This window comes from Nicotiana tabacum, chromosome 15 (assembly GCF_000715075.1).
Source record: "Nicotiana tabacum cultivar K326 chromosome 15, ASM71507v2, whole genome shotgun sequence".
NCBI classification, from domain to species: Eukaryota; Viridiplantae; Streptophyta; class Magnoliopsida; order Solanales; family Solanaceae; genus Nicotiana; species Nicotiana tabacum.
In genome coordinates this window covers 54,771,426-54,790,086 of record NC_134094.1, presented here as the reverse complement: position 1 = coordinate 54,790,086, position 18,661 = coordinate 54,771,426, and the positions used below count along the sequence as shown (strand labels likewise).

At 38.1% G+C, this 18,661-nt stretch overlaps 1 protein-coding gene across 8 annotated transcripts in view; it reads right to left on the bottom strand.

Annotated features, from left to right (window-relative positions):
- Window positions 1-373: 373 nt before the first annotated feature.
- The window catches only part of LOC107831161 (coiled-coil domain-containing protein SCD2), a 29,434-nt gene continuing 11,146 nt past the window's right edge, over window positions 374-18,661 (bottom strand). The window contains exons 14-18 of one of the 8 annotated variants that reach the window (XM_075230843.1): window positions 13,630-13,671; window positions 13,156-13,250; window positions 12,634-12,760; window positions 1,769-1,836; window positions 614-718 (exon numbers count right to left, since the gene is read on the bottom strand). In XM_075230843.1, coding sequence (XP_075086944.1) covers window positions 1,784-1,836; window positions 12,634-12,760; window positions 13,156-13,250; window positions 13,630-13,671 — 317 coding nt within the window. In that variant the 3' untranslated portion in view covers window positions 614-718; window positions 1,769-1,783. Of the gene's footprint in view, window positions 1,837-5,208; window positions 5,696-6,007; window positions 6,140-12,633; window positions 12,761-13,155; window positions 13,251-13,629; window positions 13,672-18,661 lie in introns of those variants that run through there. The other 7 variants (XM_075230840.1, XM_075230841.1, XM_075230842.1 and 4 more) reach the window with 7 other exon arrangements.

The following is an 18,661-nucleotide window of genomic DNA, read 5'->3' as shown; positions in this document are numbered from 1 at the left end:
CTTCATCCATGACATCACAAGTCATCGATGCACAATTGATACCGAGTGCTCAACATAACGTACGAGTGTATAGAAGGAATTCAAAGAGACATGCTTCAAGCTGAATCAATGTCGCATGGTAAAAAAGGAAAGATTGGAAGTTTCCTAGATGCCCAGTAGCCTCTCGAAGATAGGTATGGACGTCATCATAACGATCCTCAAGACTCTACTAGACACTTGCTCATGACTCGTAGAACCTATGAACCTAGGACTCTGATACCAACTTGTCACGACCCGAAATCTACCTAGTCGTGATGGCACCTAACTCGACCCGCTAGGTAAGACAAATAAAAGTCAACACACTCAAATGAGAATAATAAGAATCAATAAGTGAAATAACTGAATTTCTATACAATATCTCAAGGATTGGTAGTACAAGTCATGAGCCACTAAGACTTGGATTTACAAAGCTGGTATGAAAATAAATACAACTTCTATTTGAAATATACATAAATAGAATTCGAATCATAAACTACCAAGGACAAGGAGTAGTTATAACCGAAAAGCAGGTACATCTTCAGTGCCAGCTCCCATCATCTACATCATCTCAGCTCCAAGATGTGCATGTAAGGTGCAGAAGTGTAGTATGAGTATAGCGACATCATGTACTCAGCAAGTATCATAACTAACCTCGGTGAGGTAATAGAAGCAAGAATTATAAATAATACCTGCTAATCACCTGTACAGTTCATAAAATCAACAAGTACAGAACAAAAATATGATCAAGTCATGAATCACAGAAGGAACCACCTTGGTGCACACAACTTTCTCAACGTACTCTGCTCAGTCAACAATCCAGCATATACGGGAAATATGCAAATAATCAGGTAAATAGCCAAGGAAATTGCAAGTAAGGATGAAATGCAATAACTAAATATCAATATGTTGCAGCATGCAACCCGATCCAAATAGAAATCACAATACAGCTCTAAGGCCCGCAGCAGAATCTCAATAAGCGAATCAAGCCACTGATCAGCCTTCCTAAGGCCCACATCAATCAGAAACCTGTCAGTTTCTCACAATCCGCATGTACACCATCAAGAAGGAACATGAGAGGGTGACCCTAGGGGGATAGATCCATATCCACACTCTACACAGATAACTCACGTGCTGCACGAACAACTCACGAGTTAATAATATTAACCACACGGACAACTCACGTGCTAATAATAACAACCTGCACGGAAAAGTCACGTGCTCAATATCACAATCCTCCCGGCGTGGTCACAAGCTCAATATCACAATTCACCCAGCGTGGTCACAGGATCAATATCACAATCCACTCGGCGTGGTCATAGGATCAATATCACAATCCGCACGGCATGGTCAGGTGCTACCAGTCCAATCCGTATCACACAGAAAGCAGATATACAAGAACACTTGTACATGATCAAAGAACATCAAATTTCATACTCCTGGACTGGTATAAGAGACATGCTAAGGTGTATGCATGTGCAAAATGTGATATCATAGCTCAAATCAGGCAAATACATCACAAAAGTAGCAACTATCAGGTTCAATTAGGAGATTAACCTCTGTGTAACCTCAAATATGAAGCTTAGCAATCAATCCAAGGCATATTATAGCCTAACGACTACCCTGAGCATGAACAATACCTCGGCGCACGCACATGGGCTCAACCCCACACAGGTGCGCCACCCATAGCACGTAGCTATCATAAATAACTCAGGCAATTAGTACCTCAACCAAGTTTAGATAAGATACTTACCTCAAGCAAGAAAAATCAATACTCTAGAAGCGCCATCCCGTACGAACTGATCTCCAAACGGCTCCAAACTAGTCAGAAGCAACTCAAAATTATCAAATAATGCCATAGGAATCAAACCCAAACGATAAAGGTCAAATCTTAAATCAAATACTTAATGTCAACCAAAAGGTTAACCCGGGCCCGCACCTCGGAACCCGACAAAACTCAAAAATTTCGATAACCCATTCGAATACGAGTCTAACCATATAAGTTTCATCCAAATTCGGCCTCAAATTTGTGTTCAAAACCCCAAAATTCATTCTCTTAAGCTCAAGTCAAAAACCCCTAATTTCTTCTCTTCAAATCCTTGATTTAGGTGTATTAATCCATGGAAAAATAAAATATATAAGAAAAACGAAGATAAAACTACTTACCCTCAAGATTTGAGTGTTTATCTCCTCTAAAATTGCCTTACTTGTGCTCCAAAAACTCAAAAAGTAAAGAATATTAACTCAAAATTGGATATTTTAATGCACTATCAGTCGTCCTTTTTCGCGATCGCGGTCACAAACCTCGCGATCGTGATTCCAAAAATGTCCAGCACAGCATTACCCTCCATGATCGCGACCACGAATGATAACAACACGATACGGGATTCAAGAATTACTAAAGAAAAAAAAAGTCAAGAAACGTGCGGAAGCTAAAGGAAAATAGGAAAACGAAAAAGAAGATAGAAATTAAAGATAGATAGAATTCAATAAAGAGTTTCTTGAATTCAAGAAGTCTATTCATGAAGTTGAATCCTAACAACAAACGAAGAACTAATCGACTTTGATAGAGAATTAAAAATAAGAGATAGATTGTGAAACCCGGCCCTTTAAAATAACAAGAACAACAATAAGCCTAAAATTATCACCTTTCTTGAATACCTAGAAGTGATCTAAGATTTCGAATAGGGTTTAATCTTACCACTTTAAGTTGAGTCTTGAAGGTTGAAGAATAAATCCAAGAGTAGCCACACACAAGAGTGAAAGAAAAATCTCACAATTTTTATTGATAATAGTCTATAATAATCTATATCTAAAAACAAAGAAGTCACCCCTTTATATAGGCAAGGGGTCACGAAATTGAGCCTAAAAAATAAGGAAATAAAGCCCTAAACTACTTTGGACAACAAGTTCAACTACCTTAGGAAAAAGAAAATACTAGGAAGCAAAAACCAAGTCATTCTTGGAAAGTAATTTCAAAAAATATTAGAAAAAGGAAAATATAACCTTAACTAATTAGGAAAGCAATAAATATAGTCCCAAAATATATGGAAATAAGTCTCAAACCAATCTTGGATAGAATCTTGAAAATCTTGAAAATCTTAAAAGAAATTTGCAAGCAACTTGGCACCAACTTGCACTCAACATCTAGCACGCCTATTGTACCCTTCTTGGACATCAAGTAAGTTCTTTTTATGTTATAAAAATGTGACTTTATGTAGGACTTCATGGGCTGCAAGTTTGGACACATTTTAGGTGTCAAATTGGTCCAAAAATGGACTGACTAGGACCTTCTTCAAAGGATGTCTCTTGGGATCCAATCCTTCTCTTCTTGAACATAAATTTGGGCCATAAAACAATTATAATACCTAGCCAATTCATATCCTTTATCCTTGAGCTCTTCCTCCCAATTAACAACTTCTTTATTTGCACTTCTAATGGCCTTGTTTTGCAACTCTTTAGCTTGACATCTTGTTAAAGCCCTCTTTGAGATTTCAACGTTTCATCCTTATCCTTGAATAGAGTTGAGTTTCCTAGGATGCTATCAACGAATCCCCGCGATCGCGATGAACAATCTCCATTAAACCTTCATAAACCCTTTCTAGACAGCCTGAAGTATAACAGCCATAACCTTTTGTACAAAATTCCAAAACGGTTTAATTTTCTGAAAATTAGACACAAAGGGCTACAATTTTCATTTTTGAATCACCTCTAAATTCCTTATCGATTGCAAGATATAAACTCCCAAAATCAGCTAAGTGACAGCAGAAATTTCTTCTTCGGGAACGTGAACCTTACCTCTGCGAACGCGATTCACAGGTCCAATATTGCATTTTCCTCTTGGCGGTCGCGCCCAGAGCTTCGTGATCGCAATGTACACCCAGTAGCCAAAAATCAGCAGTTAAAAAGGCCTAAAATGGTCTGAAACTCACCCGAGCCCCTCGGGACCCTGTCCAATCATACCAACAAGTCCATATACCTAACTTAAACTTATCCAAAATCTCAAAACATCACAAATAACATCACAAAACCAAGCATCGAAGATCAAAATCATACTCTTAACTTTCAAACCTTCAAACTTCGTCGAACGCGTCTGAATCCTACCAAATCAACTCGGAATGAAACCAAACTTTGCATACAAGTTTCAAATGACAAAACTTACATATTCCAACTCCCGAAACGACAATCTAAACCTGATAACATCAAATTCAACTCCCGGTCAAACCTATGAATATTCCAAACTTTCAAATTGTCAACTTTCGCCAATTTGAGCCAAAACCTTCTAGAAATATCCAAATGCAAATCCGGACATACGCCCAAGTCTAAAATCACCATCCGGACTTAATGGAACAATCAAAACTTCGAGCCGAGGTCAAATGCACAAAAGTCAAACTTGATCAACTCCTCCAACTTAAAACTTCATAGTTAAGAATCATTCTTCCAAATCAATCTCGAACCACTCGAAAACCAAAACTGACGATACACTCAAGTTAAAATACACTATATGAAGCTACTGATGACCTCAAACCACTGAATGTAAATGCAAATGCTCAAAACGACCGATCGAGTCGTTACAACATTACAATGTGTTCCCATGGTTTGAAGATCAAGAATTGAGGCAAGAGGATGGACTTGGAGTAGATTCTACCCAAAGTGGCTAATTTACATTTTAAGTCACTCTTTGGGGCTATTTTGGGAATTCCTTGTACCTAAATTAGCACTGTTATAAATATCTAAGCATTAGTGCCTTTAGATTTAAACTTTGATGAATGATAAACTTGAAGACATGAAAGTCTCATACTCTTTACTTATTTCTTAATTAATGCATTAATGTGTTTATGCCTTTAATTCCTTTATTGCTTTGTTTATGCTTTCGTTAGTGTTAAATTAGTCTTAGCTGGTGAGCAATTAGTAGTAAATTTTTAATTGCTTAATTACTTTATTCGAATTTTTAAGAGTTGCTAATCTCTCAATGGTTCTCTTGGCTTAGGGTTACAATTGATTGAATTCATATAGGTAATTAGGCTTCATAGTGGTTCTTATTTTTCCAATCAATTGTAGGTCTAACTCTATTTTTGATTCGGCGTATTTGCTATATTCGTGTTTTCGTTCATAGTTCGTATCACTTGTTAAAGCTAACTCTATGTTCTTTCTGGATGTTAAAACACAATAACATAGGAGATAAAGAAATCATAAACAAAATTGTGGATATTAATTATACTAAGAAGTCACTATAGTAGCGACAGTATCTAAATCCCGAGACTTGGAACTAAGCAAATCAATCCAGAACAACAAGCATAGCCAAATCCTCCCTTCTAAATACAGTTCACTTCAGAATTTATGTACGGTCATCCTAAGATACTCATGTTTGTACTAAACAAAAACCTGTGTAACCTTAACTGGACCTGGACCCCTTCCCTTCCTGTTGGGTCTAAAAAGAAAAGATTGGGACTTCGTATTACATGACTCTTGAGAAGAATACTGTTGTAAGTGGAAAAGGAGAGTAAGAGACTCTTCTATGCAGTGGGTAAAATAGAGAGCGAGCAGTAATATTAGACTGCAGGGAAGATTTCTCTCCAGTAACAGGAGAATCTCAACCAATGCCCAATTTATCTCCGAGATGATTCCCATAGTTTTTGTTCAATGCCCAATTTCCTTAGCTCCATCAGACCTTGCTCAACTAAAATATAAAGTGTGAACTATTAGAAAATGAATCAGTATTTATATGTATAAGAGTTTAGAAGCACAAGGAAGGGATCATAACTTCTAAGACAATTCAAACTAAAATATTTCAAACTCCAAAACAATGTATATACTACTTATTTTGCAATTTCTATTTTGAGTGGATCATCAACATGCACAGACAACCTTATTTGTATTGTGGAATATATGTACCACTTAATAGTTAAATCTTACCGAAAAAAAGGCAATATTTGCCCCTTTACTCGAAAATAAGTTACATCTACCCGCTTCAGTTTCTTGGTATAACTACCTCATATGTTGTTCGGACTCTCCAAAAATATCGTTGGATGCGTGTCGGATCCTCCAAAAGTTGTGCATTTTTTAAGGATCCAATACGGGTGCAGCAACATTTTGGAGATACACGTTGGCAAGCCTACAATGACTTGAAGAGACTTGCCTTTAAATTAAAACCCACATATAATATCCCATATCATTAAAAAGGGGTAAGTAATTAACTAAACAAAATAAAAAAGAGAAAAAGGTCAGAAAGGTGCCGAAGCCCAAAGGCTTAGGCAGAAATGCATCAAATTAAGTTTGAAAAAGGGTGAAAATATGAGATTCTTTGCAAAATCTCAAAGAAGCAAGATCTGGGAGGGGAGGCGGCGCATTACAGCTGCTGCACGTAACAACAGGAGCTATCACCAAGCCTTAATGAAATAAAGAGGAGGAAACTTTAGAGTCCATTAATTTAAGTTGAAGCCCCAGTACCGTGATTCTTGATTCTAAGGGATTTTCTGTCTATCTTGGGTTTCTTTTTGTGGAGAAGAACAAGGTAAATTGAATTTACTCAATACCTAATTTATTATTAGCTATTGTTCCGCTAACTAAAGGTATAAACTGGAACTTAAGGTATTTTGGTACATGAACTTTCTACTAAATAATAAAGATTTCTATAAGTTTAAAGCAAGCACTCTACTGTAGAGAGTATAGGTGCTTATTAAGCACTACGTGTGGACAAGAGTACGGTTAATTTGTATGTGAAACAAATCAGATTCTTTTTGAGTATATTAGTTGGTTAGCAGAAGATAAAGTCATATCCCCGAGGAATGAAAACAGGGGAATGAATTAAGTTTAACAGAATTTAACCAGACTATAGTGGTACTCATGGAGTATACATAAATTGGTTTTGTAACGATATAGGTAGTTGAAGTCAAACGAAGTACTCGCAGCGACAAGTTCAATATTTCGATACGAGTACGGTGAGTAGTAACTTTACCGCAATTTGTGTTTTCATAACTTGTCTAGTGATAAGCATCCTCCACTTCCAACCAAGGTTGTGAGTTCGAGTCACCCCAAGAGCAAGGTGGGAGTTCTTGGAAGGAGGGAGCCGAGGGTCTATCGGAAACAACCTCTCTACCCCAGGGTAGGGGTAAGGCCTGCGTACACACTACCCTCCCCAGACCCCACTAGTGGGATTATACTGGGTTGTTGTTGTTGTTGTTGTTGTTGTTGTTGTTTAAAAAAGCGCTCGCTTCCTCGCTTTAAGCGAGAAGCGAAGCGAAGCGAGAAGGGGCACGCTTCAGCAGGGTGAAGCGACTCAGGTGTAGAAAAGCGACCGCTTCCCACTAAAAAGCGAGAAGCGGGAAAGCGAAGCGAAGCGAGAGAAGCGCCCGCTTCTGTGTTTTAAAACAGACCTAGCCTTATTTTATTAAAAACGAGATTTTGTGATTAAACACTGGTCTTTCATTAATCGAACAGCAACGACTAGGGTTTTAAAGCAGAGACACTGGTCGACTTCTTCTTCTTCATCGACTTCTGATTTCTGAAAGCATCATCTAGGGTTCTTCTTCTTCAACTTCAAGTTAAGTCTTCAACAGCAACAGGTATGTTCTATTTTACCTTCTTCTTTCACTGTTTAAACGTCCAAAAAGCAGCGAAATGCTGGCGAATTTTTTTTTTAACCTTCGGTTCTTTCTCAGAAAATTATTGCCATTAACAGAGAATTCCTCTAATTTTTATATCCTTTATTCTTAGTTCTTATTGCCTTTCTTATGTGTTATATAGTTGTTCTTTTAATGGCACCAAAAGAAGATAGGAAAGACCCGGCTTGGGCTTACTCTGCAAGAGTTAGCGAGACCAACAAAATGGCAATTAGATGTCTTATTTGTGATAAGATTTCAAATGGGGGAATCTATCGTCAAAAAGCGCATCTAATCGGTAGTGATCCAAATGTCGCATCTTGTCCTAAAGTTCCGTCGCATGTGAAGGAAGAATTGAAAGCATTCCTTCAACAAAAAAAAAAGCCTCAAATGATTCATGAACAAGAACTGTACAATCTTGATGATGACGATGATGAAATAGAAGAAGGTGTTGATGCTTCCTCGCTTCCATCAAAATCACAAAAGCGAGGAAGGATGCAAACAGTGTCTCTAGTTGTGGATCTACTGGCAAGATCAAAGGTCCTATGGATTGTTACTTCCCGCAAAAATCCGGAGATACGGGAGAAAAAAGTGGTAATCCTCAAATTGATGCCAAAGCGATTTTGAGGGATCGTGCAGTTACAATGTTTGCGCGGTGGATGTATGATGCAGGTCTTCTTTTTAATTGTGTTAATTATACTGACACTTTTTCTGCTTTTATTGAGGTCGTAGGCCAATATGGTCCAGGAATGAAGCCTCCAACTTATCATGAAGTTAGAGGTCCATATCTAAAAAAAGAGGTGGAAGAGGTGAACAAAATCGTGGAGGAGCACAAAGTAGAATGGAACAAGTTTGGTTGTTCCATTATGATGGATAAGTGGACGGCAAGAAATGGAAAAATGATCATCAATATCTTGGTGAATTCTCCTAAGGGAAGCCTGTTTCTAGAGTCCGTTGATGCAAGCGACTCTTCGACTGATTCAACCAAAATGTACTCCTTGTTCAAGAGTACAATAGACTCTATTGGAGCAGAAAATGTTGTTCAAGTTGTCACGGACAACGCCAGTGAAAATGTTAAAGCTGGTGATTTGTTTGATGTCTGTTGGGTACCCGCATATTTATTGGACTCCGTGTGCAGCACATTGCATTAATTTGATCTTCGGTGGCATTTTCAAGGAAAGACCCTTCAGTTCAATCTTTAATCAGGCAATTAGAGTGTATTCCTACATTGTTCAAAGGCCTTTGTTATTGAATATGATGAAGAGATTCACTAAACAAAGAAGCATGGTGAAACCTGCAAAGACAAGATCTGCTACCGCTTTCTTGACTTGGCATAGTATGTGTGAGCAAAAAAGCAATTTGAAGAAGTTGTTTGTTTCAGATGAGTACACTAACAGTGCCTATGGAAGGGAAGCTCGAGGGAGAGAATCTGCAAATATTATACTTTCTCCTTCATTCTGGAACAATGTGGTTCATGCATGGAAGATTGGTGGTCCTTTAGTTAAAGTGCTTCGTTTGGTGGATGGGGAGCAAAGGCCACCAATGGGCTACCTGTACGAAGCAATGGATAGGGCAAAGGAAGCTATTCAAGCCTCTTTTAGTGATCACAGAAAATACAAAAGAATCTTTGAGATCATAGATAAAAGGTGGAATGGTCAGCTTCATCGCCCTTTGCATGCAACTGGACTTGTTTTGAACTCGGAATTGTTTTATGACAATGAAGAGAGGATTCTAGGAGATGAACCTTTATGGAATGGATACATTGAATGTATTGAGAAGTTGATACCTGATTTATCCGTGCAAGATAAAATAACAAAGCAATTTAGTGTACTTCTAGAAATGCTGAGTAACTTTTTGGAAAAAACATGGCGATTAGACAAAGAAAGATGAAGTCACCAGGTGAGCGAGTGCTTATATGTTGCTTTATAGTTAATAAGTTATTTCTTTATCAATATTATGTTTTGAAAATTTGTTCTACTTCTACAGTTGAATGGTGGAAGCAATATGGCCATTCCACTCCAGATTTACAAAAGTTTGCCATCAAGGTTCTAAGTCTAACATGTAGCTCATCCGGATGTGAAAGGAATTGGAGCGTGTTTGAACATGTAAGAACTAAGAAGAAAGATTTAGTATATTGAGATAATTAAATTATATCTCAATTGTCCTAATCTTACTAATTACTTATTATTTGCAGATTCATACCAGAAAGAGGAACAAACTAACCTTGAAGCGTCTCAATGATCTAGTCTTCATTAAGTACAATAGATCCAATTAGTTTGGACAACATCGATGATGCTAATGAATGGCTAACTGGAGTCCCGGAAGATCACGCAGATGAAGAAGTATTTGAGGATACTTCTGATTTCACTTGGGGTGATGTTGCGGAGGCGCGTGGAATTGGGGAGAGGATTTATGGTTTGAGGGGGAGTACCTCAACTTCAAGTTCACAGAGGAAGGGAAAAGAGGCAGCTACTTTGTCCCTAGTTGATGAAGAAGAAGAAGTTGAAGAAGATGACGAGCAATATAATAATGATAGTGGAATACAAGAATTTGACAATCTTGTAGAAGAATAGGATGCTCATTTTGTGCTTTAATTGATGCTCCTCTTTAGTTTTTTAATTGAAATATTGAACATTTGCTTACAATTACATGTGTTGTCTATGCAGTATTTATTTTAATTTTTCTTTTTTTAAATTCCGCTTCACTTCAAAAAAGCGAGCGCTTCGCTTCTCGCTTTAAGCGAAATGGGGGTTGTCGCTTTTCCTCGCTTCACGCTCTTCACAACACTGCTTGCATGATTACACATGATTGTAAATATGAATATGTTACCGACTGGTTTGAATTTGCACGTGGGACAAGTCCTTTACTTGATATATTAGAGAAATGTTTATTTAAGATGATTACTGTTATCTTAAATGTTCTCACTCTACTAGACATATTTTAGCGTTACTTGAGATATGATTATTGTTACCGATTGAAATTACATGATTTAAATAAGAATTGAAATGTCATGTACTGCTTAAGAAAGAAATTCACACGAGTATCGACTGATTACAAAGACAAGCGTAAGTGGGAGGAGACTTTGAAGGATCCCGTAGCTAACGGCATGTTCCTTAGACCGGGTGCACCTTGTGTAAATTATGGATTACCAGTTACTGTTATAGCCCTCGCTAGATAGTTAATAATCCTCAAAAGTCATAACATATTAAGCAAATGCAAAACCAAATCACAAAAGGAGACATCCTATTCTTCAACAACCAAAAAAAAAAGAACTGTTAAAACAGGGCAGAACAGTGAACAGCAGAAAAACAGAGCAGAAGCATAGTGAACAGCTGAAATTTAAAAAAAAACAGAGCACTCGCTTTTAATAGAAAACATGGCAGAACAAAGAACTGAAAAAATTAGAAAAGAAGAAGAGAAAGAGAAGAAGAAGAAAGAGGAGAGGAGTCGAACAGTGAACAGCAGAAATTAAATTAAAAAAAAAAAAGCAGTTCCCTAAAATAGAAAACAAGGCAGGATAGAAAAGAAGAACTGACAAAAATAGAAAGGAAGAAGAGAAAGAGAAGAAGAGAAAAGATGAGAGGAGTCGAACAGTAGCAGAGAAAATCAAAAGAGGAAGAGAAGAGAAAGAGAAGAAGCAGAAGAAGAGAAGAGAAGAAGAGAAACTTAGCTTAGAGAAGACAAGAACTCGAAGGCTTGCAGCAGTTGAGAGAAGAAGAGAGTCGTCGCAGCTGAGAAGCAGATGTGTTTGGAAGAAATGTGCGCAAGTGTATTTGAATTTTTTTTTAAAAAAAAACCCTCGGCAGCCGCCGGACCTCGCTTAAGCGAGCTTTTCTCGCTTTTTTCCATCGCCTCGCTTCTCACTTTTTTGCCTGAAGCGTGCGCTTATTTACAGATGCTGCGCTTCAGGGCAGAAAAGCGTAGACCCCTAGGCTCGCCTCGCTTCTACGCTTAAAGAGAGAAGCGCTCGCTTTTAATAACACTGGTATTACCGCGAGGGGTCGTCGTACCACCACGAGGATTGCAAGAAAGCCCCATCCTGAAATGAGTGCTAGCCCACCTCCAGAATCATAGGATAGTGTTACTGCTGAGGCACTTTCTTAATGCAGAAAGTCATAGAAAGCTAGGTGGACAGAATGGATAGGCACAAGATGGTTGGGCAAGATAAACCTATGCCAATACATGCACCTGCACAATCTCAGGCACCTGCACAGACTCAGCCTTTTGGGAATAAAGAGGTATCTTTGCAAGAGTTCCTAAAGTTGAAATCACCAAAATTCACAGGTTCTGATAGTTCAGCTGATCCTCAAAGTTTCTTGGATGGGAGGCATTACGTGCTCTAGGATGTTCTAGAGAGAGGGCGGTGGAGCTCGCAACATACAAACTAGAGAACATAGCTAATATTTATTGTTGTCTTTTGACTTATTGCGGGAGGGATATACGTCTTTTGAAAGAAATAACCATATTTATTTACATATAAGTACATCAAATTATTCTGTTTATTCAACATATATTAGAAAGCTCGCATAACAACTTCACTTTACTAAGTAAAGATTTATTCTGCATCTTTAGTAATTTATTGTACTATTTACTTTACCTTTTTGGCTAATTCATTGTGGAACTTTTTATTTCAAGAAAAAGTAATATTGTAGGAGTCCAACTTTTCAAAAGTCTCAGAAGCATAACTAAGTAATTTCAGCTCCTGCACACTAAGCTTGTATCCACTTCTATGTTAACATTTCTCTCATCTTGTCGTCCATGCATATTTGCAACAAATATAGAAAAATAACTTAGAGATTAATCTACTGTGACATTAAAAATTCGAAGCATCACATAATTTGAAACTAATGGAGTAGTACCTTGTTTATTTTACCAACTTAAGTTTTCACAACACATTTAAATAATTATTTTGTGCAATATAATAGAGATCACATGGTGGTCTAACAAATTAAGTACTTCTAGACATGGTTTATCAAAAAAAAACCTAGAAAACAGGCTTTATAGGTGTGGAGTGTACCATCAACAGCATCATGAGAAGTTGGTGCATGCCCACTGCGACTACTCCAAAATTGAAGTCTTTTATTGGCTTTATCCTCCTGTATACCATGGGCTTTGGCTCTCCTCCAAAAGTAAGTTAGCCATGCCTAAGCAAGTGAAATTTTGAAGGCAAGCTTAGCGTAGAGAAAAGGAGCAGAGCAGTGTGAACTGAAAGATGTAATTCATCTCAATGTTGTCCAGATAAGAACAAAGTATGCTGAATTTTCGGAACTCTCGTATTATAGTGTGATAAGATACAGATTCCTATTTAAGTGAAGAAAATTGTTATTTTGCAAATTGGTAATTTAAATTAAGACGTAGAATAGAACTGTTTTTACATTTATCGCACTTAGTTTTGGAGAGAAGTAAGCAGACTTGTGGAAAAAAAAAGAAAAAAAGGAAGTACTCAATGACAAGATGATTAAGGATCCTAGCTCGCTGGATATGTGGTATATAACTAGGAATCAGAAAGGTAAATGTAACTACAAGATGGATTATATACCTCCTTGAAAAGGACATCTTCAGACTCCTCGGGGCTGAGTTCTGAAAATAATGAAAATTTTACATAATATTCTCTCCAAAAAGGATTCCAAAAAGCTGTTACAAGATCAAGGCATTGGAAAACTTATTCAAATCAGACAAGACCAGGGATTTGCCAAAACAAGCTCAAGATAGGCACACCGTTCTTTTGCCATGTCTAAGCCGATGACAAGTATGTAAAAAAATAGACAAGTTTGGATGAGCACCTCACTGTTTTCCATATTTAAGCTAAAATCAAAGTATAAAACATAAAAAATTTAAAAAAAATTAAAAATCCAAAGGAAAGAAAGTTATAAATTTTAACAGAATGAGTTGCTTGTTTATTTCAGCTAGTTAAGTAGGATTCTGTGAGAGGGGCAATACTTTGATAAAGGAATCTAAAGACCTAAATGCAAAAATTGTGTCCTCACTAGAATGACAAATCAGATGGACTTACCAAATGCCTCCATATACTTCGGATCAATTGGTGATTTGATGTCTGCAATAATTAATTCAGATAATAAAACACAATCAATCTAGAAGGATCATACTTTTGTAGTTAAAAGAGAAGATGACTTTTAGAATTGTAGAACAGATGGAAGGAATTAACAAAAGAAAATATATCAACGAGCATCTGCATTTAAAATCAGCTGACAGATTTGCATATGCCACAACATAGAAGATCTTATTATTGAGAAGGTGTAAACCTAGATGTACTAAAATATCATTTCAATCAAGCGATTAAACTAAGATGCTTACTACTCCAGTTGACTTTTAAGTCGGTGGTCTTCTCCAACTGACCAGCAGAGAAAACGTTTGTCAGTCAATCTATGAGAAGTGCATAGTTGCAGGAGAGCTCTACAGTACATTTTACATGGTCATTAACAGTGTGTCAAAAGGACAGGAGACCAGGTGGTGCATTAACTTCAAGGCACAATGCGCGGTGAGTATTTAAATAATAAAAAAAATAAGAAATACATATAGATATAAAAAAATAACTTTAAAAAAGTACATTAAATCGTATATAAATAAAAAAATAAAATGTACATGTTAATCTAAATATCTAGGTGCAATAAAATGTGTACATCACAAACTTTTTTTTTTTTGATAAGGTAAATTGTATTAATCAAAAGGGAGAAAAGCCTCCCGTATACAAGAAGTATACCAAAAAGTAGAGAATTTACATCAAAGTGTACATCACAAACATTAAGTCAACAAATAATCATTTTAGGAAAGAAGGGCAAATACTTAAGATGCTACATATGTTCTATGGTGTACATTGCAAAGAAACCAAAACATGAAAGTCAAATCCACAAACAAACATACTTCGTTGCTATTAGGCTGCCTCATTGACTTGCACACGTGGAACACAACTTTTTCATCGCCCACCCGGAAGGTGAGCTCATGAAAGTCAAAGATGCAACAACAACTACTACGCTTCAATTCCAAACAAGTTGGGATCCACTATGTGAATCCTTACTTCTCCATTTTAGCTCAACTCATGTCATCACCATACTAAATAAAAATAAAAGTGAAAGATAAGTTAAGAAGTTTTCTAACTAGACTAAAACCTATTCCCGACTAGTTGATATCACCTATATGCATCTTTTCTTCCATTGTGCCCTATTTTTAGCCAAGTCTATGTTAGATAGTTATGTAAATAACGTAAATTAGTCCAAGTCCCACATAAAATAGGAGTAGGATATGTATTTTATAAATAGGGCTCATTGTATTATAATTGAATAGAATATCAAAAATATATTTCTCCCGTGTTTTCTCAAATGGTATTAGAGCAATCGTGAGAGATTTATTGTTGTGCATAAATTTCAGCGATTTCGGGAAGAGAAATCAGTCAACCGGAAGTCTTTTTCCGGCAAACACAGGTATGCCACTAGTAAAAAAAAACACTATTCGTCAATGTTATGCAAAAACTAACACCACCACGAAGTAGATCGGCCTCCGGTGACCAACCCATAAAAATATCTCCGTCAGAAGACCCTCCACGCGCCCTCACGCGCTGCCGGAAGAAAATTTTCCGACGAAGTTCCGACGTCACGCGCCAACGCATGGGGCACCTTCCGGCCATTTTTTGGCGACCGCTTTTCAGGACAGCTTGTTCCCCTTGCAATTCCGAGCCTACCCATCCAATTTAAACCAAATTCCGACCACTTTTATATTTTTGCGACGTGAACAATGATTTTTCCGGCGTGGACAATAACTTCCAGAAAATTTTCTGATTTTTTCGAAATGAACATTATAATGTCATTCGTATCAGAAGTCTTTGACTCACAATCCGTTGGATCCAATGCATTGAATCCAATCCAGATGATTTCTTTACCGGATTATATTGAGTTCATTCAGTACAAAGCATGTAAACAGACATCTTCAGGGATAGTTTCCGTTGTTCAAACAGGTAGTAGCATGACTTGTGTCTCCCAATCTTCAACCTCCGAGTCTTGGGTTATTGATTCAGGTGCATCTGATCATATTTCTGGTAACAAATCTCTTTTCACTACTATTTCATATTCTCAATCTCAATCTCTTCCAACAGTCACAATGGCCAACGGGTCTCAAGCCATGGCAAATGGAATAGGTCAAGCAAGTCCAGTTCCTTCCTAACCTTTAGATTCAGTTCTTTATATTCCCGGTAGTCCTTTTAATCTCATAGTCGTTAGTCACTTAGCCAAATCACTCTTGTTTTTATACAGGAATGCAGTACGGGGCGGATCATTGGTACTGGACGTGAATCAAATGGACTTTATTATCTTATCCTTGCTAAATCACATGAACTCACATCTTGTCTTTCTTCAACAACTTGTCATGTTACTGATTCACCAGAATTATTACATAAACGGTTGGGACATCCCACTTTGTCAAAACTTCAGAAAATGGTATCTGGATTGTCTCACTTGTCCACTCTGGAGTGCGAGTCATGTCAACTCGGGAAGCATACTCGCTCCCATTTTCCTCGACGTCCTGATAATCGAGCAGAGTCACCTTTCACTTTAGTCTATTCAGATGTTTGGAGTCCTAGTCGGGTCAGTTCTACCTTGGGATTCCACTACTTTGTCAGTTTCATTGATGATTATTCCCGGTGCACTTGGATATTTTTGATGAAATATCGATCTAAGCTGTTTTCTACTTTCCAGACCTTCTACACTGAAATTCAAAACCAATTTGCGGATTTCTCGTAGCGATATTGCCCTGGGTATTTGTCAACCCCATTTCAGCAGTTTATGAACGCTCATGGAATCATTCATCAAACATCATGTCCGTACACATCTCAACAAAATAGGGTAACTGAAAGAAAAAATAGACATCTCATTGAAATTGCTCGTACCCTACCCATACAGTCTTATCTTCCGTTGCGTTTTTGGGGGATGCAGTTCTCACATCTTGTTATCTTATTAATCGTATGCCGTCCTAAGCTATCCAGAATCAAGTTCCATTCTCTGTCTTGTTTCCCCACTCACCTTTGTTCTCTCTTCCACCACGTAACTTTGGGAGCACGTGTTTTGTTTATAACCTCACTCTAGGAAAAGATAAGTTAGCTCCTTGTGCTCTTAAGTGCGTATTTCTGAGTTACTCGAGAACGCAAAACGGATATCGATGTTATTCACCTGACCTCCAGCGGTACCTTATGTCCGCTGATGTTACCTTCTTTGAAACCCAGTCATACTTCATATGTCCAGCTGATCACTGAGATATTTCTGAGGTGCTACCAGTTCCATCTTTTGGGGATTCAATTACTATTTCCCGTTCATCTTCCTCTACAATTCCAGCTCCACCACCTACAGCTCCACCACTCCTGACTTATCATCGTCGTCCGCGCCCAGCATCAGGCCCAGCTGATTCACGTCCTGCACCTGACCCTGCTCCTACTGCAGTTGTCTCCTCTTAGTCAACCAATTACAACAACAACAACAACAACAAACCCAGTATGTTCCCACCAGGTGGGGTCTGGGAAGGGTAGTCTGTACGCAGACCTTACCCCTACCTAAAAGGTAGAGAGGTTGTTTCCAATAGACCATCGGCTCAGGAAGGTAATAAGAAGAAGTGGATAGCAAGAAAGGAAGAAAGAGGGAAGAGAAAAGAAAAAGGGAGATATAAAGGATAATTAGTACCAAATACTAGCAACAAGGGATACAATACCTGAAGCGAACAAAACCACATAACGTAATAAAAATCTAAGAATATGAAGGGACATGCGTACTACTAAGACTATCGGTGAGCAACTAAAAACTACCCACTAACCTTCTACCTTAATCCTCAACCTCCACACCCTCCTATCAAGAGTCATGTCCTCGGTAAGCAGAAGCAGCACAATGTCCTGTCTAATCACCTCTCCCCAGTACTTCTTAGGCCTACCTCGACCTCCTCAAACTCGCCATGGCCAACCTCTCACACCTCCTAACCGGGGCATCAATGCTTCTTCTCTTAACATGTCCGAACCATCTCAACCTCGACTCCTACATCTTGTCCTCCACGGAGGCTACTCCCACTTTGTCTCGGATAACTTCATTCTTAATCTTATCTCTCCTGGTATGCCCACACATCCATCTCAACATCCTCATCTCTGCTACTTTCATCTTCTGGATGTAGGAGTTCTTGACTTGCCAACACTCAGCTCCATACAGCATAACCGGTCGAACCACCACTCTATAAAAGGTATACGGTCCACACTTAATCCTAATCCCTATTATGTCGGTTTAAGTTATCATCGTCTGTCATCACCCCATTATGCGTTTGTATCATCTTTGTCCTCTGTTTCCATCCCTAAGTCTACAGGTGAAGCATTGTCTCATCCAGGATGACGACAAGATATGATTGACGAGATGTTTGCTTTACATATGAGTGGTACTTAGGAGCTTGTTCCTCTTCCTTCGAGTAAATCGGCTGTTAGTTGACGCTGGGTGTATGTAGTCAAAGTTGGTTCAGATGGCCAAGTTGATCGACTTAAGGCACGTCTTGTTGCCAAAGGGTATACTCGGATATTTGGGCTCGATTATAGTGATACTTTCTCTCCCGTGGCTAAAATAGCACCAGTCCGCCTTTTTCTATCCCTAGTTGTTGTTCGCCACAGGCATCTCTATCAGTTGGACATTAAGAATGTTTTTCTTCATGGTGATCTTGAGGATGAGGCTTATATGGAGCAACCACCTGGTTTAGTTGCTCAAGGGGAGTCTAGTGGTCTTGTATGCGGATTGCGCAGGTCACTCTATGATCTGAAACAGTTTCCTCGAGCTTGATTTGGTAAGTTCAGCACAGTAACTCAGGAGTTTGGCATGACTCGTAGTGAAGTTGATCACTCTGTATTTGATCAGCATTCTGCTTCAAATCTCTGTATTTATCTGGTGGTTTATGTTGACGATATTGTTATTACCGGCAATGATCAGGATGGTATTACTAGTATGGAAAACTATCTCTTTCAGCACTTTCAGACTAAGGATCTGCGCAGATTAAAGTATTTTCTGGGTATTGAGGTCGCT